The sequence below is a fragment of the Dendropsophus ebraccatus genome, chromosome 14 (assembly GCF_027789765.1).
Source record: "Dendropsophus ebraccatus isolate aDenEbr1 chromosome 14, aDenEbr1.pat, whole genome shotgun sequence".
NCBI classification, from domain to species: Eukaryota; Metazoa; Chordata; class Amphibia; order Anura; family Hylidae; genus Dendropsophus; species Dendropsophus ebraccatus.
Window position 1 is genome coordinate 42,935,868 of NC_091467.1, and position 13,075 is coordinate 42,948,942.

General features: G+C 48.0%; 1 protein-coding gene across 1 annotated transcript; it reads right to left on the reverse strand.

The window, feature by feature from the left end:
• Positions 1-262: 262 nt before the first annotated feature.
• Positions 263-8,356, reverse strand: DCXR (dicarbonyl and L-xylulose reductase). The gene is made up of 8 exons (XM_069952132.1): positions 8,249-8,356; positions 8,080-8,177; positions 6,434-6,588; positions 6,309-6,351; positions 6,131-6,230; positions 2,457-2,521; positions 1,481-1,598; positions 263-622 (listed from the first exon to the last, which is right to left on the reverse strand). Exons 1-8 carry the CDS (start codon positions 8,298-8,300, stop codon positions 519-521), a joined length of 735 nt encoding a protein of 244 aa, XP_069808233.1. The 5' UTR covers positions 8,301-8,356; the 3' UTR covers positions 263-518.
• Positions 8,357-13,075: the final 4,719 nt, after the last annotated feature.

Sequence of the window (13,075 nt, forward strand, 5' to 3'; positions counted from 1 at the left end):
CAGGCCGTGTAATAGTCCCAATAAACGAGTGCCGATCTATCAGTTCGGCGCTCCTTTACAATATTGATCGGCCTTTATCCGAACATGTAATGGGACCCTTATTCTTCGTCCAATCTCTGTGTGACTGTAGATATTATACATAATCTGTAATGATATAGTTTAAGGCTGTACATAATAAATCTCACCATGCTGCTCGTGGTTTCACCAGTCTCACTACCCCTCCCCAAGCCCATGGTCATCCAGTCAATTATCCAGGCCCGAGTGTTTCCAGTAATGGTTTATTGATCAGGCTGTGAGGCTGGCAGAGCACCAACTGCTTGCTGGTCCTACAGATATATGCTTTCATTACACAAGCTTGTTCTAGCTATAATCACATTTCCTCTCACAAGGAAAGCTTAAAGGACAAACAAATATATCCAGTGCTATGACAGAATATCAGGTTTGTTTTACAGCTCAGACATGTAAGGAGCCAGCGCACCAGGATTCTCCACCAACCTGAGGAATCCTTACTCTGTCAGTCAGGTGACCAGGTATCCTCCATCCACAGGGAGGCAGGAGCCGGTGATCATGGCGCTTTTATCACTGAGCAGGAAGAGAATGCTGTGCACCACCTCATCCACCTCTGAAACGCAGCAAGAAACACAACATTATTAGCCCATACAACAGTCAGTTTGCCTCCGATCTACAGTACTGATTATAGCGGCGTCTACTGTACACCTAATATATATGGCCCTCTGGTTGTTCTATAGAATATATGCCTTAAAGGCTATCCAGTGCTACAAAAACATGGCCACTTTCTTTCAGAGACAACTCGACTCTTGTCTCCAGTTCATGTGCGGTTTGCAAGTAAGCTCTATTCACTTCAATGGAACTGAGCAGCAAAACCCCACCCAAGCTGGAGACAAGAGTGGGGCTGTCTCTGGAAGAAAGTGTCCATGTTTTTGTAGCGCTGGATAACCCCTTTAAACTTGAAACTCCTCCGTTCCATTGAAGTAAATGGAGCTTACTTGGAAACCACACCCGAACTGGAGACAACAGTAGGGGGAAAAGTGGCCATGTTTTTGTAGAGCTGGATGATCCCTTTAATCAGACATGTGGACAAACCTATCTAATGTATTGCTTCATGTATGATCGATAAACACATGATGGGGGTTTTCGTGCGCTAGTCTTTAGGATCAATGTATGATCAGTGGGACCCCCACCAATAAGATGACGCCATAGGTATCATAAAGCAAGGCTTCAGTACCAGATACTGCCCTATACTAATATCTGTCGCACTGTGTACCTGGATAGACGGTGAAGCGGACACAGTGTCCCATCACACTGCCGATTGTAGGGGTCCTCATTGATCCTATATTATAGTGCATCCTTAGTAGTCTTGGAGTACTACATCATGTAATAGTGCCAGAACTGTATATTGCTCTAGATATCACTCATAGGTTCTCAGGTTCCTGTAGTCATTTGATCAGACATTACTTACCAGCAAAGCGACCTAATGGGATCCGATTCAGCATTGGAGCAGCTTTGTGAGCGTCACTCCAGTTGGCGCGTCCCATGTCAGTCATCACTACAGTAGGATTCACACAATTTACACGAATCTGTAACAAAGAGGAGAATTTCACTGTATACTGTACCTCCTTGTATACAGATCTGAGAGAGTTGTTGTGTGGCCAATTTACTATACAGTAGGGTATTTGTTAATTGTTAGATACAACCTAACCATGTATCCAAGGACTGGTCTATATAGTTAATGTTTAAAAACAAGTCCTGTGCTTGTCCACTTGCTAAAACCTCTGCCAAATGTGGTCTTAATATGCACATGCCATTAGTTAAATATTAAAAACAGATATACAGCGGTGCCTTGAATTACAAGCATAATTCTTTCCGGGACTGTGCTTGTAATCCTAATCCGCTCTTAAACCAAAGCAAATTTTCCCATAAGAAATCATAGAAATGCAGACAATTGGTTCCCCACCCCAAAAATAGGGATTTATTATTCTGAATAACATGTAAAACAAATGATACAAACATTCAGAAACTAGCAGAATATGTGATATAAGTTACTGTACAGTAATGGAGAGGATGGGAAACACAAGGGCTGACAGAGACTGCAAGGAGCATGAAGGAATGAGCAGGGCAGATAGGGCACATACATGCAGCACTCTCTGGGGAGAGAGGGGTTACTGCTATGGAGAGATTACCTCCACAGTCCTGTCCCCTGATGCAAGCCCCAGCCTGAAGTGTATCTGCTATGATTTGGAAGGTGAGAGAGACTTCCTGGGTTAGAGTACAGTGCTGTAGACCATCCTGTGCAGTCCATGCCCCTCCTCCACTCGCGCTCCCACGCAGTACAGGGAGCTCTTAAACCAAAGCAATGCTCTTAAACCAAGTCATAATTTAAAAAAACTGAGCTCTTAAACCAAGTTACTCTTAAACCAAGGTACCACTGTATTTACCTTCTTGGGTCCCAGTTCGAGAGCCATCACCTTAGTTAACATGTCAAGGGCTCCTTTGGTGGCACCTGTAGATTCACAATATAAAAGGTTTTTCTAAATGCTTCATTTTCATTTAAAAGTCTGACATTTTTTTTTTTACAGTTTACAGGTCCACACAGTGTTTCTTCTATCCATTTAATGTGTATGTGAAACTGGCTGCTGTTGTTTGCAATACCGCAGAATCTGTTTTTCGGATCCATTTATTTATTTATTTATTTTTAAATACACAAAAAACATATTTTCTGTACATAAGGGAAAACTCTAGCCTTACAGAAGAAAATGAGAACTGACGAGTCTCCTATATTCTGCAGTCACTTGGGGCCTAACATTGATGGCCTAAACCCGTCACCATGAAAATGCTACCTAAGCTATCAGCATCATCCTAAAGAGCAGAAGGAGCTGAGCAGATTGATATATATCTTTATGGAAAAAGATTCAGTATAACTTGTAATTTATTGATTGAAATCTCTGATGTTTGCATGCTGAGGAGTCCAGTCCATTGAGTGACACCGCCCACTGGACTCCTTATCACAAAAGGAGCAGAGATTTCAATCAAGATGTTACAAGTTATACTGAATCTTTTCCCACAAAGATATATATCGATCTGCTCAGCTCTTTCTGCTCTAAAACATGGCGGTGATAGATAAGATAGCATTGTCTTGGTGACAGGTTGCCTTTAAAGTGACTGTACCACCAGGCCCAGGCAGAAGCACTGGAGGCGGCTGACCCATCCCCAGTGGGAAGAAACCCCAGCCCCTCCATGACGTGACTCCATTAGAATCAATGGAAACCTATCATAGAGGGGCTAGGGTTTCCTCCCACTCCCAAGGGTGGGTCGGCCCGTCTCCAGTGCTTCTGCCTGGGCCTGGTGGTACAGTCACTTTAACAAGTGATCTTAGCACTATATGCCGCCACATACATAGCATAGTAAAATATTTTGTAAGGCTGAAAAAAGCCATCCATTCACTGTTAGGGTGTGTTCACACTAAAAGTAAAACTAACTAAAACAGGCAGAATTCTGTGGCGGAGCTTCGCCTGCCTCAGTGTGTCAATATGATACCTCGCACGCCTTAGCTCTCCACTCGAAGAATTGTGAACATACCCTTTATTCAGAGAAAGGCAAAAAAAAATTTCCTCATTTTAAAGAGAAAAATTCCTCCAGATCTGGCAATCAGAATAAGTCAGTGGATCAATAACCTAAACAAAATAACTGTTAGCCGACAGAGCCTGACACTCCGCAGACAGATAATGTCGGTGGTGATAGGGGTTGGGTGTGATAGAATATCAGTGCCCCAACCCTTTTGTTCTGGGAGTGACAAGCCGCCATCAGAACTGCGGCTTACCCCTCCCTATAGGGGACCATTCATGTGCATGGAGGAGCAAGGAAAGATATCTGTTGGCAGATGGTTCAGCTGACAGTTATATAAGGTGTATAAAGGCACTCCTACCTTCCTGGGCAGCAGTTGCCCGACACTGGTTAATACAGTCAAAGTGTCCCTGTCGTAACTTTCAAAATCTAAATCAACAGTAGATGTGATATAAAGAAAGTTTGCAATATACATTCATTATTTTTTTTGTTGTTATCATGCTATAAAACAAAGCTGAACTAACCAGAAATCCAGGTCCTGTCTCCTTCAGGCAGATTTTCTGACTTGTGCTGGTGGAAAAAAAAAACAGACTAAACACAGGAATTTCGGCCAGTACAGAGAGTCACAGCTCAATGTGTCCATCAATCACATGATTGCCTTCTCTCTGTGAGCGCTCAGATGGCCTGGGATATACAGGACTTCCTGTTTTCTGACTGTTTCCTGTTTTTTGAAAAAAAAAAAAACTCAAAACAGGAAGTGCCGTGCTTTCCATGATAACTAAAAAAAAAATAAAAAATAATGAATGTATATTGCCAACTTGCTTTATATCACATCTACTGTTGATTTAGATTTTGAAAGTTACAACAACAGTGACACTTTAAAGTGATACTGTCACCCCCCCCCTTACTCTATGTGCGATTCTCTGCATCATGCACAAGCTTAGATACTGCACATTCCATCTATACCTGACCTGTATAAAACTTGTCTGTGTCTTCTTTTTGCTCTAAAATCACATCATTTTATTGTTGGATAGTGTCACCTAGGCGGGGATTCACAGCAGTTGGGCTCCCTCAGCCAGGAGGTGCGGCCCAACTGCAAAAAAGCCCCGCCTAGGTAACATTGGCCACTGATGAAATGAAGCAAGCATAAAGGCCCTATGGTATGAAAAATCGTTATACTGTTCAAATTTAAGCGATAATTTGCAGGAATGCAGGAAACGATCAATTCATTCCGGGTCCATGCTTGTAATCCAAATCCACTCTTAAACCAAAGCAAATTTTCCCATAAGAAATCATAGAAATGCAGACAATTGGTTCCACACCCCAAAAATAATGATTTATTATTCTGAATAACATGTGAAACTAATGAAACAAACATTCAGAAACAGCAGAATATGTGATATTATAAGTTACTGTACAGTAATGGAGAGGATGGGAAACACAAGGGCGAACAGAGACTGCAGGGAGCATGAAGGAATGAGCAGGACAGATGTGGGCACATGCATGCAGTACTCTCTGGCCGGGGAGAGAGGGGTTACAGCTATGGAGATATTACCTCCACAGTCCTGTCCCCTGATGTAAGCCCCAGCCTGAAGTGGATCTGCTATGATTTGGAAGGTTAGGGAGACTTCCTGGGTCAGAGTACAGGGCTGTAGACCCCGCTTTGCAGACCATACCCCCCTCCTCCACTCGCACTCCCACCCAGTACAGGGAGCTCTTAAACCAAAGCAATGCTCTTAAACCAAGTTACAATTTTGAAAAACTGTCAGCTCTTAAACCAAGTTACTCTTAAACCAAGTTACTCTTAAACCAAGGTACCACTGTTCTTTGGTGAATGATTTCAGGTCGTTTGCAGAACTGCTAGTTTGCAGTCGTTTATCGTTAATCAGAGAAGAAGAAAAACAGCTTAGTCTAATAGGGGGTGAAAGTATCTTTTTTATTCATTCAGCTAAAATTCTACAAATCTATAAGCCACAGAAATGTCTCCTGATGAACCAGCTCAGAGCTTCAATGGGGCTTATTAAATGTAGATGTAATATCTCACTTATCACTGCCAATTGCCCCAAACCAGAAAAAAATCCCTGGATCAATGTCCTATCATCTTACATCTAGTACCCCAACTAGATTTAACCCACTCCACCTCCACCTCCACTATGGCCAGGTCATAGAGCATGCTTAGAAAACTCATAGACCCATTGAAGTGAATAGGGTCCCTTGCAGTCTATTGTTTCATGAAGCTTGCTATAAAGCATATCTTTAAATGTTATTAAAAGCAAGATGACTTCCTCCAAAAAATGAAATCACACGAACTGTGATAATTCATCCAAGACCTGCATTTAAAACCTAACTTTTCATACTTGACAGGTAAAAATACACATTGATACACCATCCCTGTGATCAATAATACAGATAGCTGCCATTTGTAATACCAAATCAAAAGATAGGTTTTCTCATGGTATAGTATATATTCCTTACAGTCGAGGAGGTATAGGACTCCAAAAAAAAAGCCCCTTACTCCTGTGTTCTTAGAGCCGAGTGCTATACTTACAGTAGACAGCGTGGTCCTGTAACGCTACTTGTGATGCTTGGCTGGACACATTGACAATGGCTCCACCAACACCGCGCTCAATCATCTGACGGGTAACAATCTGTAGGGAAATACAGGGAGCATTTACAATGAGAACCTCAAAGACTATGTACTATGCTGTACTACGCCAATGGCTCACCTGCGACACTAAGACGGCAGCTCTCACATTTACATCAAAGCTCCTAAAATATATGATGGACAAAGGATAAAACACAATGGAGGCATACTGTTTGCCAACACCATTACTGACAATCATTAATTTACCTGTCAAATGCTTCCTGTGTAACTTCCAGAAAGGGCTGCAGCAAAGCGACCCCCGCATTATTCACAAGGAGGTCCACAGGTCCAATATTACTGAGAGCAGCCTCTGTCGCTGACCAGTCCCCCAGGTCCACGCACACAGTCTCCACTCCTGGACACTACAAGGGAAAACAAGAGATGCTGTTCTAATGTGGTCTACCAACCTATACAGTACTCTAGCATATGTGTTAATGGCTGTGCTTTTTAATCCTACAAAAAAAGCACATACGTTTAAAGTAGCATAAAGTTTCAATATGAATGGGGGTGGGAGAGTAGTAGCATCACAGGTATCTGTTGGGAGTCTTTAAGGCATGTGCACACTATGGAATCCTGGCAGATCACCCGCCGTGAATTCCGCGTCTTGCCTCTGCTAGCGGCCGCGTGCATCTCCGCCGGTCCCATAGGCTACACTGTGAAGCATACACTCCATAAAGGAGGCCCCTATGGTTTCCATGGAGCTTATAAACCAGCACTGGGCTCCCTAACCCATTACCATTGCATTGCACCATTAGAAAGACCAACTACCCCTAGCCTGGGGCTACAGGGCACCAACACTGCACATGGCTGTGATGCCATTGTTCTCACATGGCCAATAGTCACCCATGTTGTTGTAGCTGATGGATTGCTGGGGGCTGGCAGTAAAAGGGTCCTGCCAGGTGACCAATAAAACAAGGGTAATGGGCGCAAATCGAGGGCTGCTACAACTATAGGGCATGCAGTGCCTCCAGTGTTTCTAACTCTGTTTGCATCTTCTGGATGTATGAATGTTTTTCTTTACTCCATTTGGGTATGTGCACACTCCAGAATCCCGATGTAACACCCACTGCGGATTGCGCAAGTTGCTGGCGGCCGTGCCCATCTCCACTGCTCCCATAGACTTCATTCTATGGTTTGCCAGACTCCGCCATGAGCCTGAAGAATGAGCGGGTTCATACTTCGAGTGGATGGCGTAATCTGGCAAACCATAGAATGATGCCTATGGGACCAGCGGAGATGCGTGTGTCTGCCAGCTGAGGAATCCACGGCGGGTGATCTGCTGGGATTCTGTAGTGTGCACATACCCTAAGGCTGATAGTATGTATCCCGATGTCCCCTTGCCGACGTATGACCCAATAATGATTACCACCTAAACATGAAGCCTATATTTCTTGGAAGGACAAAAGCACCCAATTTTTATTTCCTGTTCTTTTGTCTGGAATTGTTGTTGTCTTATGTATGTTGGACGCTGTTGGCGTCCCTGTTTGTATGGGGGGGGGGGGGGTAGTATGTACATGTGGCTATCCCTCGCCTTCCAGAAATTACATACATATGACACTAGAGGGCAGCAGAGTACTGTGCTTACCACCCAGGTCAACTACAAAGCAGAATAGTAGTATCATTGCCTTCTGGGCCCTCTAGAGTGCAGTACAATGCTGAAATTACCGTCCACACCCTCTAGATGGCGGTAATTACTATCCTGGACCCATAGGGCAATGTGATACTGGCAATACATACGGAGGCCGCTAGAGAGCGATAGAGTCATGCGATTACCACTCAGGTCCAACAGCGAGGAATATATTTATGTAACTACCAGCTGAGTCCTCTAGGAGGCAGTAGAGTAGCGCGCTTACCTCCCGGCTCAGGCTCTCCAGGTCCTCAGAGCTCCTGCTCAGAGCGATCACCTCGGCTCCCGCCGCCCGCAGCGCCCTCGCTGTGCTGCGCCCGATCCCTGCAGGGAGAAGCCGCGGTCACTACTCACCGCACTGACGGCAACGTCTATCCCTCCGGCCCCGCACTCACCCTTCCCCGCCCCGGTAACCAGAGCTCGGTGTCCCGCGAAGCTGATCTCCATTGTGGCTGGAGAGAGGAGGCTGAGCTGCCGCGGGCGCTGGGGGAGGAGGAGGCGGCGGCTGCGGGGAGGAAGGCTGGATGTTTATTAACCCGAGGAGCGGAAAATATGTCAACTCTGCAAAAAAAAGATGAGGAAGTGACCGGGGTGACTGGGCACCTCTCCAATATACTGCCCCCTGTATACTGACTGGAGGAAGTGCCCCCTGTGACTGGGCACCTGTCCAATATACTGCCCCCTGTATACTGACTGGAGGAAGTGACTGGGCACCTCTCCAATATACTGCCCCGTGTATACTGACTGGAGGAAGTGACTGAGCACCTCTCCAATATACTGCCCCCTGTATACTGACTGGAGGAAGTGACCCCTGTGACTGAGCACCTCTCCAATATACTGCCCCCTGTATACTGACTGGAGGAAGTGACCCCTGTGACTGGGCACCTCTCCAATATACTGCCCCCTGTATACTGACTGGAGGAAGTGACCCCTGTGACTGAGCACCTGTCCAATATACTGCCCCCTGTATACTGACTGGAGGAAGTGACTGGGCACCTCTCCAATATACTGCCCCCTGTATACTGACTGGAGGAAGTGACCCCTGTGACTGGGCACCTCTCCAATATACTGCCCCCTGTATACTGACTGGAGGAAGTGACCCCTGGGACTGAGCACCTCTCCAATATACTGCCCCCTGTATACTGACTGGAGAAAGTGACCCCTGGGACTGAGCACCTCTCCAATATACTGCCCCCTGTATACTGACTGGAGGAAGTGACCCCTGGGACTGAGCACCTCTCCAATATACTGCCCCCTGTATACTGACTGCAGGAAGTGACCCCTGTGACTGAGCACCTCTCCAATATACTGCCCCCTGTATACTGACTGCAGGAAGTGACCCCTGTGACTGAGCACCTCTCCAATATACTGCCCCCTGTATACTGACTGGAGGAAGTGACCCCTGTGACTGAGCACCTCTCCAATATACTGCCCCCTGTATACTGACTGGAGGAAGTGACCCCTGTGACTGAGCACCTCTCCAATATACTGCCCCCTGTATACTGACTGGAGGAAGTGACCCCTGTGACTGAGCACCTCTCCAATATACTGCCCCCTGTATACTGACTGCAGGAAGTGACCCCTGTGACTGAGCACCTCTCCAATATACTGCCCCCTGTATACTGACTGCAGGAAGTGACCCCTGTGACTGAGCACCTCTTCAATATACTGCCCCCTGTATACTGACTGGAGGAAGTGACCCCTGTGACTGAGCACCTCTCCAATATACTGCCCCCTGTATACTGACTGGAGGAAGTGACTGGGCACCTGTCAATATACTGCCCCCTGTATACTGACTGCAAGAAGTGACCCCTGTGACTGAGCACCTCTCCAATATACTGCCCACTGTATACTGACTGGAGGAAGTGACTGGGCACCTCTCCAATATACTGCCCCCTGTATACTGACTGGAGGAAGTGACTGGGCACATGTCCAATATACTGCCCCCTGTATACTGACTGGAGGAAGTGACCCCTGGGACTGGGCACCTCTCCAATATACTGCCCCCTGTATACTGACTGGAGGAAGTGACCCCTGTGACTGAGCACCTGTCCAATATACTGCCAATGGAATACTGACTGGAGGAATTGACCCCTGTGACTGGGCACCTGTCCAATATACTGCCCCCTGTATACTGACTGGAGGAAGTGACCCCTGTGACTGGGCACCTCTCCAATATACTGCCCCCTGTATACAGACTGGAGGTGACTGGGCACCTGTCCAATACACTGCCCCCTATATAAAGACTGGAGGAAGCTACCCTGACTGGGCATTCCTCCCCTGTACTGCCCCCTAAATACAGACTGGAGGAAGCTACCCCTGTGACTGGGCACTCCTCCCCTGTACTGCCCCCTGTATACAGACTGGAGGAAGTTACTGGGGTGACTGGGCAATCCTCTTCTGTACTGCCCCCTGTATACAGACTGGAAAAGGTGACCCCGTTGACTTAACACTCCCCCTCTGTACTGCCCCCGTATACAGACTGGAGGAAGCTACCCCGATGACTGGGCATTCCTCCCCTGTACGGCCCCCTGTATACAGACTGGAGAAGGTGACCCCGTTGACTGGACACTTCCCTTCTGTACTGCCCCCTGTATACAGACTGGAGGAAGCTACCCCGGTGACTGGGAACCTCTCCAAACTACTGCCCCCTGTAAAAAGACTGGAGAGAGCGCGCTGGAGACTTGTCACTCCTCACCTGTACTACCCCTAGTACACAGACTGGTGAAAGTGACCCTGGTGACTGGGCACTCCTCCCCTGTACACAGAATGGGAAAGTGACTTGGCACTCCTCCCCTGTACTGCCCCTGTATATAGACTGAAGGAAGCGACCCCAGTGACTGGGCACACCTCCCCTGTACTACCCCTTGTTTACAGACTGGAAAAAGCGACTCAGTGACAGTGCACTCCTCCCCTGCTCTGCCCCATAGTAATGTCCCCTACCCTGCTCTGCCTCCATACTAATGTTCCCTTCTCTGTGCCCATAGTATTGTCCCCTGCTCTGCCCCGATAGTAATGTCCCTTGTTCTGCCCCCATAGTAGTGTCACTTGCTCCACCCCCACAGTAATGTCCCTTGCTCTACCCCCATAGTAATGTCCCTTGCTCTGCCCCATAGTAATGTCCCCTGCTCTGCCCCCATAGTAATGTCCCTTGCTCTGCCCCATAGTAATGTCCCCTGCTCTGCCCCCATAGTAATGTCCCTTGCGCTGCCCCATAGTAATGTCCCCTGCTGTGCCCCCATAGTAATGTCCCTTGCTCTGCCCCATAGTAATGTCCCCTGCTCTGCCCCCATAGTAATGTCCCTTGCGCTGCCCCATAGTAATGTCCCCTGCTGTGCCCCCATAGTAATGTTCACTGCTGTCCCCATAGTAATGTCCCCTACCCTGCTCTGCTCCCATAGTAATGTCCCCTGCTCTGTGCCCATAGTAATGTCCTCTGCTCTGCCCCATAGTAATGTCCCCTGCTCTGCCCCATAGTAATGTCCCCTGCTCTGTGCCCATAGTATATGCCCCCTACCCTGCTCTGCCCCATAGTAATGTCCCCTGCTCTGCCCATTAGTAAAGTCCTCTGCTCTGCCTCCATACTAATGTCGCCTCCTCTGCCTCCATAGTAATGTCCCCTACTTTGCCCCCATAGTAATGTCCCCTGCTCTGCCCCATAGTAATGTCCCCTGTTCTGCCCCCATAGTAATGTCCTCTGCTCTGCCCCCATAGTATATGCCCCCTACCCTGCTCTGCCCCCATAGTATATGCCCCCTACCCTGCTCTGCCCCCATAGTAATGTCCCCTGCTCTGCTTCAATAGTAATGTCCCCTGCTCTGCCCCATAGTAATGTCCCTTGCTCTGCCCCATAGTAATGTCCCCTACCCTGCTCTGCCCCTATAGTAATGTCCCCTGCTCTGCCCCCATAGTAATGTTCCCTGCTCTGTGCCCATAGTAATGTCCAATACTGTTCCCATAGTAATATCCGTTGCTCTGTCCCCATAGTAATGTCCCCTACTCTGCCCCATAGTAATGTCAATGTTCCCTGCTGTGCCCCCATAGTAATGTTCCCTGCTGTCCCCATAGTAATGTCCCCCACCCTGTTCTGCCCCCATAGTAACGTCCCCTGCTCTGCCCCATAGTAATGTCCCCTGCTCTGTGCCCATAGTATATGCCCCCTACCCTGCTCTGCCCTATAGTAAAGTCCCCTGCTCTGCCTCCATAGTGATGTCCCCTGCTCTGCCCCCATAGTAATGCCCCCTGCTCTGCCCCATAGTAATGTTGCCTGCTCTGCCTCCATAGTAATGTCCTCTACTTTGCCCCCATAGTGATGTCCCCTGCTCTGCCCCATAGTAATGTCCCCTGCTCTGCCCCACAGTAATGTTCCCTACTCTGCCCCATAGTAATGTCCCCTGCTCTGCCCCCACAGTATATGCCCCCTACCCTGCTGTGCCCCCATAGTATATGCCCCCTACCCTGCTCTGCCCCATAGTATCCTCTTCTGTACTGCCCCCTGTATACAGACTGGAAAAGGTGACCCCGTTGACTTAACACTCCCCCTCTGTACTGCCCCCGTATACAGACTGGAGGAAGCTACCCCGATGACTGGGCATTCCTCCCCTGTACGGCCCCCTGTATACAGACTGGAGAAGGTGACCCCGTTGACTGGACACTTCCCTTCTGTACTGCCCCCTGTATACAGACTGGAGGAAGCTACCCCGGTGACTGGGAACCTCTCCAAACTACTGCCCCCTGTAAAAAGACTGGAGAGAGCGCGCTGTAGACTTGTCACTCCTCACCTGTACTACCCCTAGTACACAGACTGGTGAAAGTGACCCTGGTGACTGGGCACTCCTCCCCTGTACACAGAATGGGAAAGTGACTTGGCACTCCTCCCCTGTACTGCCCCTGTATATAGACTGAAGGAAGCGACCCCAGTGACTGGGCACACCTCCCCTGTACTACCCCTTGTTTACAGACTGGAAAAAGCGACTCAGTGACAGTGCACTCCTCCCCTGCTCTGCCCCATAGTAATGTCCCCTACCCTGCTCTGCCTCCATACTAATGTTCCCTTCTCTGTGCCCATAGTATTGTCCCCTGCTCTGCCCCGATAGTAATGTCCCTTGTTCTGCCCCCATAGTAGTGTCACTTGCTCCACCCCCACAGTAATGTCCCTTGCTCTACCCCCATAGTAATGTCCCTTGCTCTGCCCCATAGTAATGTCCCCTGCTCTGCCCCCA